General features: G+C 35.9%; 3 protein-coding genes across 5 annotated transcripts; 2 read left to right on the plus strand and 1 right to left on the minus strand.

Moving 5' to 3' along the window:
- The first annotated feature begins 781 nt into the window (after positions 1-781).
- Positions 782-1,917, plus strand: LOC143468322 (uncharacterized). Its single transcript, XM_076965462.1, has 2 exons — positions 782-1,055; positions 1,450-1,917. The coding sequence occupies exons 1-2, from the start codon at positions 860-862 to the stop codon at positions 1,911-1,913; spliced, it is 660 nt and encodes a 219-aa protein (XP_076821577.1). The 5' UTR covers positions 782-859; the 3' UTR covers positions 1,914-1,917.
- A 3,218-nt stretch (positions 1,918-5,135) lies between these two features.
- On the minus strand, positions 5,136-8,125 carry LOC143468323 (transmembrane protein 272-like). Of its 2 annotated transcripts, XM_076965463.1 has the most exons (4): positions 7,496-8,125; positions 6,805-6,864; positions 5,916-6,140; positions 5,136-5,784 (listed from the first exon to the last, which is right to left on the minus strand). In XM_076965463.1, the coding sequence occupies exons 1-4, from the start codon at positions 7,611-7,613 to the stop codon at positions 5,591-5,593; spliced, it is 597 nt and encodes a 198-aa protein (XP_076821578.1). In that variant the 5' UTR covers positions 7,614-8,125; the 3' UTR covers positions 5,136-5,590. The 2 variants fall into 2 exon arrangements, 1 of the variants encoding a protein (XP_076821578.1); XR_013118988.1 differs by lacking the exon at positions 6,805-6,864.
- A 231-nt stretch (positions 8,126-8,356) lies between these two features.
- LOC143468950 (mutS protein homolog 4-like) lies at positions 8,357-16,843 on the plus strand. 2 transcript variants are annotated; one of them, XM_076966437.1, is made up of 22 exons: positions 8,357-8,581; positions 10,550-10,657; positions 10,789-10,912; positions 11,047-11,187; positions 11,287-11,482; positions 11,673-11,788; positions 12,583-12,756; positions 12,839-13,000; positions 13,158-13,314; positions 13,414-13,483; positions 13,852-14,016; positions 14,165-14,292; positions 14,360-14,463; positions 14,568-14,692; positions 14,768-14,949; positions 15,023-15,157; positions 15,327-15,455; positions 15,561-15,644; positions 15,733-15,823; positions 16,103-16,244; positions 16,456-16,530; positions 16,600-16,843. In XM_076966437.1, the coding sequence occupies exons 1-22, from the start codon at positions 8,422-8,424 to the stop codon at positions 16,841-16,843; spliced, it is 3,012 nt and encodes a 1,003-aa protein (XP_076822552.1). In that variant the 5' UTR covers positions 8,357-8,421. The 2 variants fall into 2 exon arrangements, with proteins under 2 accessions (XP_076822552.1, XP_076822553.1); XM_076966438.1 differs by lacking the exons at positions 16,103-16,244; positions 16,456-16,530 and having other exon boundaries at positions 8,358-8,581; positions 16,600-16,739.
- Positions 16,844-18,746: the final 1,903 nt, after the last annotated feature.

Below are 18,746 nucleotides of genomic sequence, written 5' to 3' on the forward strand. Positions count from 1 at the left end.
ACATTAAAATTTGAGTAGCTGGGGTCTAGTATATAAAGGCATCCTGTGGTTGTGCACTTGTAAACAAGACCCAGAATTTAGGTTTCAGTGCACGCCATCATGTTAAAATATGCGTCTTTGTACACACAATTTCTCGTCGTAAACTGCCGCACTTTGCAGTTGGGACCACAGGGAGTTAGCCTGTCAGGTACCATACCATACCATATAAGTTGTATGATACAACTTAATTATCATGTTACCAATTTGCTGTAAATCTTAGTTTTATAGCATAATAGGAAACGTTACAGCATCAAAACAACGTGCCTATCTTGATTTCATGTGTACTGACTGTATAATCGCATGTGTTGTTTTTTTTGCCTGTTTGCCGTTTTTAATCCAGTGCCGTATAGACAGATAGACTAGTTAGCCAGCGCAGTTACTGAAATCAAAAACGTTTTTACACCAATATCTGCCTAGAATACCGGTACTCTTTGAGCTCAACGATATCTAATGCCCGAATGATCATTATATCTGCGATAAACCACTGAACATAAATCCTTGCCTGGCGGATAGCTGGAAATATTAACTTCCAGACTTTCGTCAGACTATTCCGCTCCAGACACCAGACACACCAAAACGGAACTGAATCAGTAAGACGCTTTAAATCCCTTTTGTCTAACTTCTGTGAAAATGACGTCATAAGGCTTTCAAGTCGTTTGTTCTCCAAAAATGCAACTAATTACGTAAAACAAGCAATTCTTTGAAACCATCACAAACAAAAAGTTTAATAGTTAAACAAAAACTCAATAGATTCTCTGAAAAGTATAAGCTCTGCTTATTGGGGTGCGTTTACAAAAAAAAAAATATTATTCCAAACAAAATGATGAAAAGTGATGATGGACCTACACATACTCTGGCCAACGGAGATTCAGAATCTCAACTCCGGTGTCGATTTAATGCAGTTCGACTAAACCACAATTCCAATGATTTTCAAGCTCACTACGACAAAATTTCCGAAATGGGAAATTTAACACAGTCGCCTACTAGAACTGGAAAGGAAACCAATATTTCACGAGGTATGTATAAGAAAAATTTCGTACCCGATCAACGATTTTTGTTTTACCAGTCAAAAGGACGTCAGGATTCACTAGCCGAAATGTTTCTTTGTCCACCAATATGACGATAAATTAACCAGTGCTTTAGGCCTACAATGGATTCTACTAGTATCGTCGTAACTAATTTAACTAAAAAAACTTTCATTGCCCTGGTCATTAATAATAAATCCAGGTGTATGACTAACATTGCGTAACTTAAATATTTTTTGTTTTCTTTTTTAAAACTAGTCCTTTGAAGTTTATCTGGGCAGTCTTTAAAAAGATAAAAAGGTATAATTTGAGTGCTACCCCTATTTATCCTATTTGATCCAGAGTTTAGAAAATGTTTCTACTGTAATACCGGCATACATCACAGGTGTCATCGAATCCGCGACAATCAACAACGACACACAACTGGACCAAAAACCTGCAAAACAATCGCCTTTAACCTTATGCTGGGCAACCCTAATGAACTTGTTCAGCATAAATGCAGCGCCTGGCAGAAAGACAGGTTTCTATCGAATACATCCAAAAACTGCTCGGAAAATTCGAGATGAAATTGTTCGCGACGAAATGCACGTCGAAAGAGAAAAATTCCAGGAAGACATAAACTCTGCTAGAAAGTCCATGGCAACCGCTGAGCAAAATCACTCGATACCAGACAACAATTTTGAAGAATACACAGGCCCAGTTACTTTCAAAAGCGATGTGGAACTGGGTGGAACGATCTCTGAATATCGAAATATAACCATAGAAAAAGTATTTATTATTTTATGTATTTTGGTTATGTTTATCGGATACCCCTGCGCGATATACATCGCATTAAACAAACTAGAATAAACTAAATGGCTTATTATTTACTTACTCTTCAAAAACCCACTTTTTCCTCTCAAATGGGTCGTTGGGCAGCAGCTTTAGTAGCTTCCTATACAGCTTGCTGATGTTTTCCACCACGTCTGCCAGTTCGGTTGAAGGGATACATAGTCGTGACCAGGTCAGGTCATAGATGTAAATTATACCACCTGGTTTTTGGTCAATCCGTTGGCGACCAAGTCCTTTCTTTATACTTTTTACCTTACATAGAATTAATAAGAATATTGAATAAATGATCGAACGTGTGCGCTTTTTAGCTGCACGTTCAGGAGTCAAATATAACACGGTAACAATTGCAAGCATTCAATAACAAAAGTGCTCAGCTGGTGAATTAATTCTTTTATGAACCAACGTTTCGGAAACCCATGCTGGTGAGCTTCGTCAGGACAGATTACAAAAAGCAAATAAGAATTATATGTATATAGTTGCAAGCATTGTTAGCCAAACATCCATACAATCCACCAGCAGGGGACTTATAAGCTGTAAAAGTATCCCTGCAGCCTACACCCTCTTTCGTATTAGAAAAGAGCAATCTAATTTTCAACTGTCAGCCTTTCACGTATTTGTGAGAAAGTATACGCATATGGTCTCCAAGAGAAGAAAAAGATTATGTATAATGTTTGAATTTGCAGAGATAACTGTTTTAGAATACTAACGTCACAACCCGTTTTCGCATGGCTTGAGCTTGACTAAAGATTTCGGAGTCTTTGGCCGTGAGTGACTTTCACAGCTAAATATGTCTGCAAATAGACAAAGTATTTGTTGAAACGCTTTGCAAATAAGACTTCGTTGTCGGTGTCCTGAGCCGTTGCATGGTGCAAAATTGGCGAGCGCCGTTGCTAATATAATTGTTGCCAGCACGTCAGGTACACGGTCCAGTGAGTTACGGTTTCTGCTTACAATACCGATCGTCAGTGGCTATCAACGATTAGTTTGATTAGGTTATAAACATCAGACGACGATGTTCCTGCTGCTTGTTCAGTTTACAGTCAAATAGCAGAACATTGTAGAACGTCAGTTTAATACAGTAGCTGAAGAATGAAGTAGGCTACCATGAATACGAAGGAGTATGCAGTATATATGCATGCTTTTTACGTTTTTCTTACGTAACGATAAATAAGTCGTAGTCATAAAACTTCACCGATCAAAAAATAATAATAGCGGCAATAACAAGTAATTTGGTATAAATTCGCTGAGTAGGTCAATCATGCATGGTACGGATTTGGTCATACGCGTTTAATTACAACGATGGTTCCATAACCGCGTCGTAACTTATAGAAAGCGAAAGTTAGCGGAAGTTTTAACGCCTGCGTGAGACATAAATACCGTATAACAGGAGTCATAAACGCAATTACGTAACCGTGATGTAACGACAAATATAAAACCGTTAATTATTTATGGAACTGATTGAGTAAAGTATTTGAGGTCACAAGCTGGGCAATCTATTTTGGCTAAATAGGACTCTATGAATGAATATAATCAAGGTCTAACTATAAGACTAAACGAGCAATCAAGTAAAATTAGTAAAATAACTGCTCTTATACTTTCCTTACCATAAATATTAGTGTAATGCAAAATAATCAACGCAATGTTACACAAAATTTTTAAGTAGCCTAAAGTCCTTACGCGTGTTTCATGTGATAGGTCGTTGACAATTTTGTGCAAAGTCATAATTATGCTGTTAATATCCGTCTTCGTTTGGTTTCTCAGGCCTCCGCTTTCTTATGCTTTTAATATATTTCAGTGATTAGCCTACTAACCAATATGGAACTAATGTTCTTGCCTCCCAACACCACCCCAAAAACAAAACTAATGGATCCTGGGGTTATGCGCTGTTTGAAATCATCATTACAGAAAGAGCCTCGCTTCTCGTTGCATTTGAAGAAAAGAAAGATGAAAATAAGTCGATGTTTTACAGGCAATGAGGCTTTTAGGGTAAGTCAAGTTTAAAATACCGTCTCTGAAGTGGCAGTCACAAACTGTTTTAAAAAAGTCAACTTTGTTCGATTGAAAGATGAAGACGACGTAGAAGCAAATGAAAATAATGTCGACAGGGACACATGAGGAACTTGGGAAAGACTCCGAGCATGTGGCTAATTCTAGAAACGTGTGATTTGAGTGAGTTATACCGAAAGTGGTGCAGACGTCATAACTTGTGAAACAGTAACAAAGATCGACTTTTTCCTGACCAACAAACTGCTGCGAAAGATGGCGATCCTGTATAAGAAACCGTTTTAATCGCAGTGGAAGATTTCAATAAGACAACTGGTTCGATATCTCCAAAGCTACGAAGATAGCGAGGAAATGTTAGATTTGCAAAAATTAAGCACTTTGCTAATAAATGATGACGTTTTGTACTGTGTTACGTGACAAGCAGCACTACACAAGTTACATTTCACTGTAGATTAAGGGCGCCCAAATTTTGAGCCCCCGAGCTACGATTACAAAAGGCCAGTTCAAAAAGATCGTCCACGAACAACTGCTAAATGTATCTAACTATATAGGCACTTTATACATAAAATATTTAATGATTTTTACTTATAAAAAGGTTTAGGTCGGGGGTGTTCAAATGGCGGATCTCGATCCGGATCTTTTCAACTTTTTGTGTGGATCTTCCAATGTAGTCTTGCAGCTGTAGCACACTTCACTTTTGACTTTTACAAAGTATAAATATGTTGTAGGCCCTAGAATGTAGGGTACATTTACATAAATAAAGCACCATAAAAATTAAAGCATGTCCAATATGTTTGCTATTCGTATTTAGTGGATCATCACGTTGTCAGGTTTGGTTGTGGTGGATCATGGCAGAAATCATTTGAACACTCCTGGTTTAGGTGATAGTAGAACGACTTCCTTATACGTAACATAAAAAAACAGTTACTCGGTAAATATTCGAAAAATTATATACTGGTGTGGATCGACCGGTCGGCTACCTATTAACCCTGTAATATTAAATATATTATTGAAACAAAAGCGTCTTCGTGTACTGCATTTTCAGCGTGAGTTTTGCTAATTATGTGTTTTTTTGTTAAACTTGGAAACAAGACTGGACAATGAACTTCTTTGTTGAATCAAAAGGCAGTTTTGAAATGGATTATGGCGATTCGTTTTGCTATCTCCCATAAGATGCCGTTATAAGCAAATTCTACTGTACAAAGATCAGGAATATCTTAAATTCGACAATACAAATAGGATACACCTTTTTATGATCAAGTGCAATGCGTACGTGTAAATAAAGGTAGAAAATAACTGAGGTACTTGCATGAAATACAACGAACCGTGCAAAAAAGATATAATTGGTCCCGTTTAAAACTAGTTAGATTTAGGGATTAATCTTAGTTATGGTTCATGTGTCATAAACCATTTCATATCAGGCGTGTTTTGAAGCATCATTGGCTATGATACTTTAACTGATACCTTTGCATAGTGATAGCAACAATTAAGAAAAATACAAATATAAAAACAATAACAATGCAACAGCATTTGAAGAAAGTAATTTGATGAAATACTTACGTAAACACTACCAGAGCTACTACTACATCATAAAACCAGAGCCAATAAAAACAAATTTTAAAAATGGAAAAAGTTGTCTTAACATCTTCTTCATGTTGTATAAGAGAATATTAATCAGGAAAAAATAAATGCTATTTTTTTGAAAAACACTTTGTAAAACCTGGGTAAGCACAATTAAATGTACATACAATCAGTGTCAAACAAACACAAATATAGAAAACTGTAATAATCCAAAATGCCAAATAATAAACCAATGCTTCACAGTAGAAAGAGCTTTCAACATCACTTGTTTGAGGAGCATAGATTCTATACACCCACACATTTCCTGGAAAGAAGGATTTTACAAAGGAACTTTATAAATTTGCATTGCTTTACAGATGATGACATTCCAAGTTTTTCTTACGGAAATAGCAGTTAAAAACAAAACATAATATATAATTGAAATGGGTTACATACCTGCAATAAACCACCCAAGGGCAAGAAAGAACCAGACAATACATAGTACAAAACATTTGCAGCTTCTGATATAATTGTCATCTTCATCACGCAAATATGTGCATCTATAATCTACTATTCGATTCACAGTCCACATGATATCTATAACTAATCCCAAAAGTCCACCAACAATCATCCAAATGGGTATCAGCTTTTCGGCAGAACAATGACCAACTGCTTGCATTCCTTGATTCAATTTAGTGTCAAAAATATTTCATACTGGTATACAAAATTCAATGAATTTTGGACCTTTTAGTAGTTTAAAGTTCATAGCAGAGTTTTCTGAAATCTAGGTATGCACAATTTAAAAAAATTCACTATTATGGTTGTATTCTGAATCAGTTAATTCAAATCAAGAATTTAACAAATCCTATTCTGAATAAATTTCATTTTAGTAATGCTACAATAGCAGAATGAAGATAAAATAAAAATGTTCCCATTTTAAACTTTCTGATTTAAATAAAGGGTCTTTCAAATTTGCAACACGTGGAAAGTCATGAATCCATTTACTTATCTTTTTCTTTCAAAGCAAAGTTACACAAAGTTACAGCAATGTTAACTGTGAGACATGAAAATGCTTTTTTGTGTGGGTATGAGCAAATGAGCTGTACGATATATGGGACAAATAATTGACCTAATGACCAAACACTTTATACATTCTTGAAAAGAAAAAAATGCAATGAAAGATTGGAAATGCTTATTTAAGGACTATTAATCGGATCTAGTTTAAATTGGCATAATTTGATTTTGGATAATTTGGGATTCTGAATTGCCCATCATTACTGAAATCAGAGTGGGATAGTCAACTAGCAAGTTACAGAACTTTAATATAAACTTGGTGTACACTTACCTACAACAATCATACACAAGTGAATTGAAAGCATGACAAGAATTAGTGTTGTAGCACAGACTGCAAAAATAAAAAAACACTTGAAAAATTAATTTTCCATAATATTACAAACTTCTTGCATAGCCTTAGATTGTAAACAGTGGTACCATATTCCTAAAAAGTTTTAACAATTAGTCATTTATAAAAGTATATATAAATAAAGTTAAAACGAAACAACACAGTAGTAGGGATGGGCCGATACGAACCCAAACCCGAATAGATTCGCCGAATATCACCTTTATGGAAAATTCGGGCGAACACGAATACCAACAATGGCGAACCCGAATACAATATTACTTATAAATTTACTGACTTTCGTAAAAAATGATGATCTAGCTTCCCGACAAAGCAAAACTAGAGTCAGCAGTACTTACAATGAATGTCGTTTTCCTGACGATTTTGCTTTTCAATCGTTTTTTAAACACTATTTTTTGAAAGAACGCTATTTGTTTATCGATTACGTCATTTTAGAAGCAAGACTTGACAAATTTTGGAGAAAATTGTATTGTTTGGTTCTAATACGAATAGATTCGGGATTCGTTCGTGTCAACCTTCATGAGATTCGGGTTCGCACGAACCCGAATAATCTTCCTCGCGGCACATCCTTACACAGTAGTGATAGTCTGTGTATTGGTAACTTAATAAAACTTACTTGTTTCAGACAATATTGAACTTGACTTTTTGAAAAAGACCCATTTTCCACTAGACATCTCATGTGCTTCTTTTATCTCCTCACATAAAGATACATAGTGCTCTGGTGGTGGAGACATGAACTATACAATGGGCATTTAGAATTCACCTAATCTACTTCAGTTTATCTTTTCCTGAATAAAATACTAGGCCAATATTTCTTAATCTGGTGTTATTTTCATGATTCATGGTGGTATATTGGGCTAGACAACTGTGGAAAGCATGGCAACTGCACTGTGGAGATTTATCACGCAGCCTTTGTTAAAGATGGTAGTTAGGTTAGGAGAATGAGTATGCAAAAAGTTTATTTTACCTGTATAAGGTTTAATTGGAGTTAGATTTAGATTAAAAGGTATATTTAGGTTAGTTTCAGGTTACTAGGCCTATGTCATAACATTTAAGTCAGGTTAAAAAGAAACTGTGATAAATAGCTTAGAACACACAATGTTTTCCGGTGAAATAGTGGCAGCTTAACAAGAAAGGAGGGTTTTCACTTAGGAAAGAGTTGCAAGAGGAAATAAAACTAGTTTTCTGCTACTTACAGTACATCCAAACTTGGGATTTCGTTTGTATACTAGGCCTATGCTCTATGCTCTTCCTTATTCGTCTTGAACTGTAATTATTGTAAAAAAGAGATTTTTCTTGGGGAGAGTCCCCAACCATAAACTGATACTGTACTGCTGATATAAAATGTCTGTGCTGCAGGCTGCCTGTGCCCGCTGTGATTTTGTGTTCTGTGTTGGCGGGAAATGGCATCCACAAGCAACTCTAGGCCTAGTAACTTATTTTGCAAATTTAGTTTTTTTATGCCTTAGCTGGTTAATACTTAGTGATTTCTCTTTAGCAAGGTTATATATATTCTGTAAAGGATCTGTATTTGTATTGATAATGGCAAGTAGGATAGGCCCAAAGTATAATTTTGGGCTTTTGGAAACACCTGATAGCTCAGACATAACTTCTGGGTTTTCTGATACAACAGCGTTTTTGTCTGATGGAAATGATTCTTCTACACTTAGCAAAACTTCAGTTCCAACTGCATCTATAGTAGGTATGTGGGTTTGTAGCTTTGCATGACCCAGAATGGAAAGTGTGGCACCCGCACAACAAGATTCATCAACGTACACCCCGAATATTTTACTCATCACACCGATTTGTAATAAATAAACAAAAAAACTGTTTGTTTGAACGCCAATTTATAATAAATAAACAAAGAATTAAAGTTTTAGTGCACACCATAGCGCCAAAATATGCATGTTTGTACGCACGATTTCTCATCAAAAACTGCCGAACGTTCAAGTTGGGTGTTTGACATATTTTTTGCTTCAAAGAAACTTGACTGCTAAACAAGTGATACTGACAAGTGGTAGGCTAGCGCATGACATTGTGACAAGTTTATGAAACACACTGGAGCAAGGGTACCCAAAGTTTTCAAGAGTATGGGCCACATTTCACTATTCGTTTGCCGAGACATGTTGCAAATTTGTTCAGATTTGTCATGCCAAAATTTCCCATCAAAGTCTTAGTTTAAAATATCTTGTATAATTTTAGAAGCAAAGTGTTGGGAGTTACGATTCATACCGGTACGCAGAATGATTACCAGAGCCAAGACAGTAGAAGGCATATTCATTAGTCAGACGTTTCGATGATACTAAATAGGCTTCTTTGACATTAAAGGCGACACTAAATGCTTTATGTTATGAAATGTAGCATATAATAAAAATTTATGTAATATGCTACCAAAACAAAGTTTTTTTATGCAATTATAGATTCTATTAAATCAACCTAAATTGTGAAACTTGTCGAGGCCTTCAACCTCTTGGCACAGAAATGCTTTGTCTGCAAAATTAACCCACAGCTTTTTACACAGCACAGGTTTGCACAAACAGTTTCTATCGTCACCTAAATATGCTCCATTCATCGCTTTAATGACATTACAAAAACAGCTCTGCTAACCTTACTCAGACACTGTTCATTTAAACCAGCCATGATTGCTGGTAGTCTTGAATGAGGCTGCTGCGGTGCAATTAGTGTGTGATTTTCATGTGTGTTTTATCAGCACTCATACTGCCTGGTTATCAAATTAGGGATTTAGACTATAAAATGATCTTGATGATCTAAGGTTTGACACATATGTGATGAAACTCAGACTGATGAAATCATGTGGGGTCACGATAGTGGTTCTTAAATGTTATACAATGGAGACTTTGAGTTAACCAAAATTTTGTGTTGAAGTGAGGGGCAAGTTCAAAAACAAGTTGGTCTTTTATTCAAAGAGTAGTTGCCAGTAAATATACTGGTGAATGGATTTTTAAGAATATGTGTGTGCAGTTATTGCCAAAATTGTATCTCAAATTTGGCTTCCTGAAGAAACCGGTCATTATGACATCACAATGTAAAAACAATATGCTTGATGACTGTGGTTTGTATTAAGAATGGTAGTAGTTGTAGGCTAGCTAAAGCATTTTATATGGAATACATCTACATTGTTAGGTGATTAGTAGCAAGTAATGTTTATTTTCAGCATAGGAATGTCATGGATGACAGCACATGAACTGGTAAAGTATTCTTGTTTTTACCACAGTTACCAGACTAAGCCAGAGCCAGTAGCTAAGACTGAACTGTACTGTAGGTTAGCATAAACATTAACCAGTACAAACACGCCAACGTTAATCTAATTTAGGCTTATTAGGCTGCCGTTATACACATAAGTACGTTTTAATTACACCTATTGCTATTTATTTGACGGCCACATGAAACATTTTATTCATACTTGATCCAAATACCTGAGTCACCCTTACTATTTCTTTTATTGTAACGTAATAAGAGCCATTATGTTCATCATAATTAAGTGATGAATTTGCGTTTTTTGCCGGTTATTTATAGCAATAACTGCTTAACCACTGCATATTAGTACAAATCCTTTTTCCAATATATTGACAACTACCCTTTGATTTAAGGCCAACTTGTTTTTGGACTTGCCCCTCACTGTAAGTTTTCATAAAAATATTAATCGCAGATGAGAAAGTTATCCTGCCGCAAGATGCAGCTTGTTCTCATTTATCTAGTACAATTTATGCTTCTGCGAAACCAACAGATGGAATTTCTAAACATGAAAACTTTTCAGGTATATAAAAATCTTTGCTAATATAATTTCTTCTGATCATACCCATAATGCTTCGGTTAAGTTATATAATTCATCTGTTATTAACAAACAGATAACTGTGGGTATTCTTAATAATGACTCAATTTAAATAGTGTTCCAAGTTCCAGTTGGACCAGCACCTAGGCGCTCATCTTCTTTGGTCTGGACACCTAAGACGCCAGTTAATGCTGCTAGTTCCTCGGCATGTAGAACACCCAGCAGCATTATTCAAAGACAGTTAGATTTTAATTTAATGTGTTTGTATTCTGTTAAAGCAAAAGTGAAAGCTTAGTGTTCATGATTGTGTTGGAAATCCGAGGGTTGAATATTAACTGTAAGCAATTACTGTTTGAAGCATATTTTCCCTTTAGAAGTGAAAAAACGCCAACCTTTGCCTCAGTCAGAAGCACTCCAAGGAGGAAGGACACTCCAAAGAGTAGAGGAGCTGATACACCGAGATCTCTTGAAGCTTCGGTTATTGTCGCTATTGTAGAGGGTAGAGGTGTAGCAAGGTAAGTTATTGTCCACCTGTCAAAAGAACTTAGTTTCATTTTCTGTTTTTTCTAGACTGCATTTTTAGGTATTTATTAAGATTTTGCTTTTTTTTGTAGTGGAGAGATTGGAATGGCATCCATTGACTTAAAGCATCCTGTTTTAATCCTCTCCCAGTTTTCGGATTCCCAGACTTATGTCAAAACACTCACAAGATTACAACTCCTTTACCCAAAAGAAATTGTGTTTCCTAGCACGATGTGTGAAAATGGAAAACTGGATAAAGTTTTCAAAGTTGTTAATGAAAATTTTGAGGTAAGAAGAATTTATAACAGCACATAATGAGCTAACAGTTACTGCTCACATCTTAAGCTGAAGTATTTATGGGAAATCAGACTTTAGATGGTAAAGAAGGTTGAATTGAAACTAGATACACTAACACTAACTGTAGCTCAGATAAGCTGCTAAGCACCAGGTTCAGTTTTAAAATAGTATTCAATTTTAGACTTCACATGTGACTTCACTTCCAAGGCGTTATTTTAATGAGGCAAATGGTTTAGAATTTATCAAGAAACTTGCAATGAAAGAAAACAACTCGATTGAAAAGGATGTCAAATGCAAGTTAGCATGTTTCTTTATTTAAATATTATTGAATATATAATAATATTTAAACCTAACTAGGGGTGTCTTAATCCCAACACCAGAATAATCCAAACCACTTAATAAGAAGCCTTGCTACACAATTTTGTTAATTTTAGTCAACACTTTTGCCCAAATTCTCAAAATTATCTTAAATGTTGGAATTTATGACAAGTTTTCATGTTTAGGCTTCTGTTTCCTGTCTAATGCGATTATTTAGGTGTTGGTGTATTGTCTTTTCCCGCCTTAGCCATACACAATCACAGATACAGATACAGATTGTTGATAGTTGCTATCTTATTCAATTGTTTCATGTGATATTTGACCACTGCTCTTTGTTGCTGATTTAGTTATTGACAATAAGACACCTTATAAATAGATACGCTATACAGTTGAATCTGCTTTATATGACCCCCCTTTTTATATGTCCGTTTTGGTATGGCCTCGAATATTACCGTATAAAATTCTCCGTATTTTTGTATCAATTTTTTATGTCAGTTATGCAACTTGACAGTGATTCACTCAATTCACCTGCTGACGTTCACTTTAATGTTCCTGCCTAAAGTTAATGAAATATATGATGATTTCGATATTTTTTCATCTTGTGTCTACCTACGTTATATTGATTCTGTTGTGGTTAAACGGTACTGTAGCAGTTTCGGTTAATGTAACCATTCATATATTATGACCAAAATAGTCTGGTTCCAAAGTCGTCATAATAAGCGTAGTCTACTGTAACATATTTATTATTTACGTTTAAGTCTCTTCTGTTTCAGGTATTATTGCTTGGCAGCCTGTGCTGCATTGGTTAAGTATGTGGAGTTTATTCAGAATGCAATTTATGCTTCTGAATCTCTTAGCATTGTTTACAAAGGGAGTGAACAGACGACACTGATTGATTCTGGCACTTGCGCAGTGCTTGAATTGCTCTGCAATTTAGAAGATTCAAAGTAATTGAAAAGATTGTACCATTACTTGACATTTACTGTAGCACAGAAATTGTACCCGTTACATGCATTTTGTAACTCGCAGGAGTCGAATCACATTATTTGGAGTTTTAAACCATACAAAAACCCATGGAGGTGCCAAGCTTTTGCGCTCTAACATTTTCCAACCACCAAATCATTTGGAAACCATTCAAGCAAGACTGGATTGTGTCACTGAACTTGCTAATTCGTCAGAGCTCTTTTTTGGGTGAATACTGCTTAGTAAACTTGTGCTAAAAGTCTATACCATTTACTAAACTTGCGTTTTTTTGCAAAAGATGTGGTTTAAGATCAAGTTATTGTGTAATTGTACAATACACAAAGATTTTTCCCGGATTTACTATGATTGTTGTTGCTCAAAATAGGATGCAATCAGCATTGTCCAGGTTTGAAATTGATGTCGATAACTTGCTGGCATCGCTCGTGCGAATCCCAAAGCAAAACACTGACAGGTCAAGGGAGAATCACATAACCACTTGCATTCTTTTAAAGCATGTGCTTGAGTTGGTACCTGCATTACAGGTAAATCGTTTTTGTACATTTTTTTTTAATAAATTTTTTGGGATGAAAGATTTTGAAAAACTTTTTTACCAATTTAAAAATGTAAAATTTTTATTTCAGGATGCTTTGGTTGAGGGACAATGTGAAATTTTTCAAGCATATAAGGCAACACTGCATGATGTCAGATTTAGTAAGAATTATATAATATTTTGTGACTGTTTCATATTATATTTAGAATTCGTTACAAATTTCAAATTGTTAGCGTTTATAATGCCATTAACTGTTAGCAGTTATTGATTCCTGAAATGTTTAATTGGATTTTGCTGTGGGTTCAGCAATTTACCTTTGTCATTACCTCAAAATTCTACCTTTAAAATTCAAATCAATCGACTTCAGTGATCTTTTACTTAAATTGCCTATGAGGATAAGCTTATTTTTTGGACCATTAGCTGATGAGAAACTCACAAAAAATCTGAGTACAAAACGTAAAATCAATGAAAAAGGAAGTTAGACTTTCTGCATATTTCATTCAATGTAAATGGTCACTTTATTTTGCAGATCATATACTTGAACTGCTTGAAACTGTTATTCACAAGGAGGCAAGATACCAGAAAGGTTTATTGAATATGAAAACACAACGCTGTTTTGCTGTAAAATCTGAAATCAATGGAGTTTTGGATTTGTGTAGGAAAAGTTACACTGAGTATATTGACGACATAAATGGTTAGTTATGTAATAATATAATTTCTTATACTGTAGTAAAATATTTGTCATATTTTTTAAGTTATGCGCAATAATTTGAAATTTGCTGTAGTTTAACAGTAAAATGCTGGGCAACATGAAAACGAAATTTCTTAATACTTTTATGCAGACCTCATAAGGCAACTTTCCGAAAAACATGATCTTCCCCTTAAAAGTTCTTTCAACGGTACTAGAGGGTTTCACATCCAGATGCCCGCTCCTAAGCAGTCCTCATCTTTTCCTGAAGACTTCATCAAAGTCGGTGTTAAAAATTTGTGATTGTGTTAAAAGCAATTGTTAACAATTGCCACTGAAACGCACCTAGGTTACCAAGACCAAAAAAACTTGGAGTTTTACTACAAATGATTTGATGCATCTCAACGACCGGGTCGAAAACTCTTTGAAAGACATCAACATTCTTGCAGACTCGTGAGTAATCAAAAACTTTTGAGTCGTTTTATAAATATAACCGACCAATATTTGCGGTTAAGGTTAAAATCCCAACTCCAGTACTTTTAGCGATTGCATTTCAGGATTGTATGTGAACTGCTATCAAAAGTCAGGACAAGCATTGGTTGCTTGTACAATCTTTCAGAGATCGTATCGACTCTAGACATGCTGATGTCGTTTGCTTACGTCAGAACTACAACCGACTGCGGTAAAACAACGTAATCTTTATATTCTCACCTTAGTTCGTATAAATATGTATTTCTAACAATTTCTTACTTCGTAGTTCGTCCAGAATTCACAGACACTCTTGCAGTAAAACAGGCAGTCCACCCAGTGTTGACCAGTATCTGTTCAAACACTATCCCAAACAACATCTATGCGTCAGAGGGAAGCAATTTCAACATAATTACGGGTCCCAACATGAGTGGGAAATCCACGTACTTGAAAGAAATTGCGCTATTGCAGGCAAGTTTGTCATAGTTATCTATTCGTGTGAACTTTTTTTTGGACAAAACGTTTGTTAGGTTTGTTACTCCAGATCATGGCACAGATGGGCTGCTATGTTCCGGCTGAGTTTGCTTCTTTTCGTATCGCTGATCAAATTTTCTCTAGAGTGGGCAGCGATGATGACATCAACACAAACACGTCAAGCTTTATGATGGAAATGAAAGAAGTTTGCAAAAATAATATTTTTTCATAATCTTCCAGTGATAATTTTTATTTAGACGGAACAGGTTAATCTTACCATGTCCAGACAAACAACTTTTAGTTAGACTATGGTATACCGTATCATATCTACTCACGTTTGACTACTCAAGAAATGTTTTCGATACAACCTCCAGATCAACTACATTATCCAAAATGTGAGCAGTAACAGCCTGATAATAATAGACGAGCTAGGCAGAGGCACGTCAAGTGAGGAAGCTGTCGGTCTGTGTTGGGCCATTTCCGAATTTTTACTCTCGCAAAAGGTAAGAAATATTGAGTCGTTTAGATATCAGCATAGCATACTTTTCACTTATATCTTACCGTGTATACCTTAATCTTGCGCATTGTTGGACTTAACGTGTTCCCAGGCCTTTACGTTTTTCGCTACGCACTACCTGGAACTATGTCGCATGGAGTCTGTATATCCAAACGTGGAAAACTATCAGTTTGAGGTAAGTGACAAGTAAATCGGCCAGCGCAGTTATCTCTTTAATATTGAAAATGAATCCTTCGTTCTAGTGACGTATATCAATGCTTTAGGTACAACACGTTGTCACTGCACAGGGGAGCTTACGCAAGATCGGTTTTACGTACGTTTTATCTCGAGGATACACGAAGGAAACACATTACGGTTGGTAATTGGACATAATTTGTACACTCTTGTAAGTTTTTCCTGCCAGCTTGCATATCTGTTTTTCCTGCCAGTTTCTCTTTTCTGCATATCAGCCGAGGAAAGAATGTCTCAAATTCGTTACAGCTAAAAAATCCCATTTTTTCCCAATGGGATGGTGACATGTGCGGTCGAATGTCAGCAATAGCGATTTCTCTGAATGGAACAAAATAATAAGCAACTACTCCTCTCAAGTAAACGCTTGCTTTCATTCTCCCACAAGCGTTGTACATTTTACAGGTCTTGAACTGGCTCAATATTTCGATTTCCCGCCGACTGTGCTAACTAAAGCGAGAGAAATCGTTGTCAAATTAGAAGAAGAAGCAAAGGAAGTTGACGAAGCAGCTTCAAATCAGCAGAAGAGGGATAACGCCAACCATAGGTTGAAATACTTTCTTTATGTAGAGCAGCATTGTAGTTAACGTAAAGCAAGAATGTGTCTTATGTAGAAAAGCAATACTTTGAGTGTGTGCAAAACGTCTGCTGACTTGGCTTTGTAGACTGAGCTATATGAATACCACAGCGAAGAAAGTTGTAGAAACAGGAAAACATATTGTTAGTTTATAATCCTAAGAAAGCTTATAATTTTGCAGGTTTGCGACTAAGTTATTTCAGGTCGTACGAAGTTCCAGGCTTGACGACGAAGCGTTGACAGATTATCTAATTAGGTAAAATACAACGTAATTAAATGTTCAGTAAGCTTCTGCCCATAAAATATCTCTATTGCTTGTCTATAGTGTGAGAGATGAATACTTAAAAGAAGTTGAGTCGCTTCCACCTGACCCTGAACTTGTCAAATTGGCTGCAAGCTTCCGAACATGTCCTTCTGTGTCTTCTGAAACTGACCTGAGTGACTCCACCGCCACCAATCCGCTACAGGAAAGCAGCTGCTCATCACCGTTAGATGTCTCTATTAATCCTTCAGACAGTACTGATACCGTGGATGTTATGCCTGAAAATGTCTTGTCTCGTCAACCCTAAAGTTCTTTGCGTACCACAAATCGGATGGTTTGAATTTCGAGTTGCTTTGGTTCTTAAAACATAACAAAATGCGGTTAAAATAGTTTTTTGGCTAACTACTCATGTCTTAAACGTTTTGTAAAGCGCCAACATTTTGTCAGTTTTTTTTGAATTTCTTTTATATTTCCGTTCTTGCGAACACCTCAAGTCACGTTGCAGATGTAGGATGTCTAAATGACGAGCTATTTTAGAACGATTTGTTTTAGAAATTATAACCGAGAAAGCTTATTTTTGGACATGCAATTGCTAAAGTCGTCTTTATTTAGAATTAAGTTCAGTCAAGAGCTATAGCTTGTTGGAATACGTACGTATGCATGATGTCGAAAATGCTTTGTGTTGTTAGTTCTACATGTTGCAACTTTGAAATAAAGGAAAAAATATCAACGTTCATCTCAACATAGATTTTGACTTGAAACTTGCCTAATAGCCAATACGTGCGTCGTTCTGCGTGAAAAAGACGTGCTCGTTGCGAGACTTCATCGGTTATTAGGAGGCGTGAGTAATTAGCAATGTTGCAAGTTGACTCTCAAGATCAGGGACCTTGTTTGCTAGAAAACGTTGCAGGATACAAACTTGTGTGTTATGCATATTTTATTGACAGTTGCAGAATACAGTTCCAATTATGATACATAATCACAATATAATGAATAGTTAGTAGAGTAATCAAGTTGAGGGAACATGTCCCACCTCCCCCAGACAATAGAGCCCAGGACCGTGCTCAAGATTAAGTGGAACTTAGAAGAAATTCTTCTAATTGCATTGAAGCTTAGCATGAAGTTTCCGTCTCATTCAAAGTGCAATGAAATCACAAAGTAACCTTGACTTGAATTAAGACTAATATAGGTATGTTGCTGTTATCATTGCACACATCAGAATAGTACCAGCATTCAAAATGACTTCTATATTAGTATTAGTTACATTACTGTAGCAGGGTAAAGAAGTCATGCTTGGTGCTTGTGCTTGTGAAAATTGAAAAGGTTATCCTATCAGAGAAAATAGAAGTAAATTGTCTTCCACTAACGTCACTTTGTTGTTGCAACCCGACGTTACAAATCTAAAATTCCCGCACGTGTGTGCAATAAACTTAGCAAAGCGTTGCACAATGTATGAGTCATAACCAAAACAGACACTTTTCTATTTAAAAATACTTGCTAGGTGTCGAAACAGTGCACTACATTTTAAAGCCATCACATGTCGCCCACCTTTATAATGCAGAACACACCACAAGCGTGACGTTACAGGAAATGGAAATAAGTCATTGTTGCGCTATACATCCGGTTGGCTTCTTGTTTTGTGTATTTTCTGAAGACAAATCACACACATTTGACGCCATTGCAGCCGTAGCATCACCGAACGCCGACAATAGTAACACGTCAATATGTTTTGATAACTTGTAGCATGCAAAACAACCCAATGAAGCTACGCAGTCAACCAGTTTTAAGTTTATATTTAACACAGTTAGCGATTTAGCATGTAATACGTTAATGTCTTGCTAGAATTGGCAGGCAGACTCTTTACAATATGTAGTAGTGGAAGAAAAAATGCAGCATATATTCCAATATTAGTCAATCTGTTTCTAGAGTGAGAAAATACAGAAAGCTTAAGTTGCCCTAAGATGAGTTGTACATCGAGTTTCGAATCGTAGATGGTCTTTACGGTAGAGATGCACAGTTTTAGTCTTGAATTGTTGAAAAATAAAAGATACTTTCAGAATGCAAGATGACAGCTTAGTTTTGTTGTTTGAAATTGCTTTTGTGCACAACAAGTGACAAAAAAGAAAGACCATGCCAAGCACTGCGATGCTGGAACAGACGTTGGCAAGTGAAGATCTACAGAAAAGGGCCCGTGAAATTACTGCTTTTAA

This window comes from Clavelina lepadiformis, chromosome 8, assembly GCF_947623445.1.
Source record: "Clavelina lepadiformis chromosome 8, kaClaLepa1.1, whole genome shotgun sequence".
Lineage (NCBI taxonomy): Eukaryota > Metazoa > Chordata > Ascidiacea > Aplousobranchia > Clavelinidae > Clavelina > Clavelina lepadiformis.

Coding starts and splice junctions, on each gene's coding strand:
- LOC143468323 (XM_076965463.1), bottom strand. CDS start 7,613: ATGTCTCCACCACCAGAGCACTATGTATCTTTATGTGAGGAGATAAAA. Junction 6,141..6,804: donor CTTGTGTATGATTGTTGTAG/GTAAGTGTACAC, acceptor AATTGAATCAAG/GAATGCAAGCAGTTGGTCAT. Junction 5,785..5,915: donor CCTTGGGTGGTTTATTGCAG/GTATGTAACCCA, acceptor CCTTCTTTCCAG/GAAATGTGTGGGTGTATAGA.
- LOC143468322 (XM_076965462.1), top strand. CDS start 860: ATGATGAAAAGTGATGATGGACCTACACATACTCTGGCCAACGGAGAT. Junction 1,056..1,449: donor GGAAACCAATATTTCACGAG/GTATGTATAAGA, acceptor CATACATCACAG/GTGTCATCGAATCCGCGACA.
- LOC143468950 (XM_076966437.1), top strand. CDS start 8,422: ATGGCAAGTAGGATAGGCCCAAAGTATAATTTTGGGCTTTTGGAAACA. Junction 11,188..11,286: donor GAGGGTAGAGGTGTAGCAAG/GTAAGTTATTGT, acceptor TTTTTTTTGTAG/TGGAGAGATTGGAATGGCAT. Junction 13,484..13,851: donor ACTGCATGATGTCAGATTTA/GTAAGAATTATA, acceptor TTTATTTTGCAG/ATCATATACTTGAACTGCTT.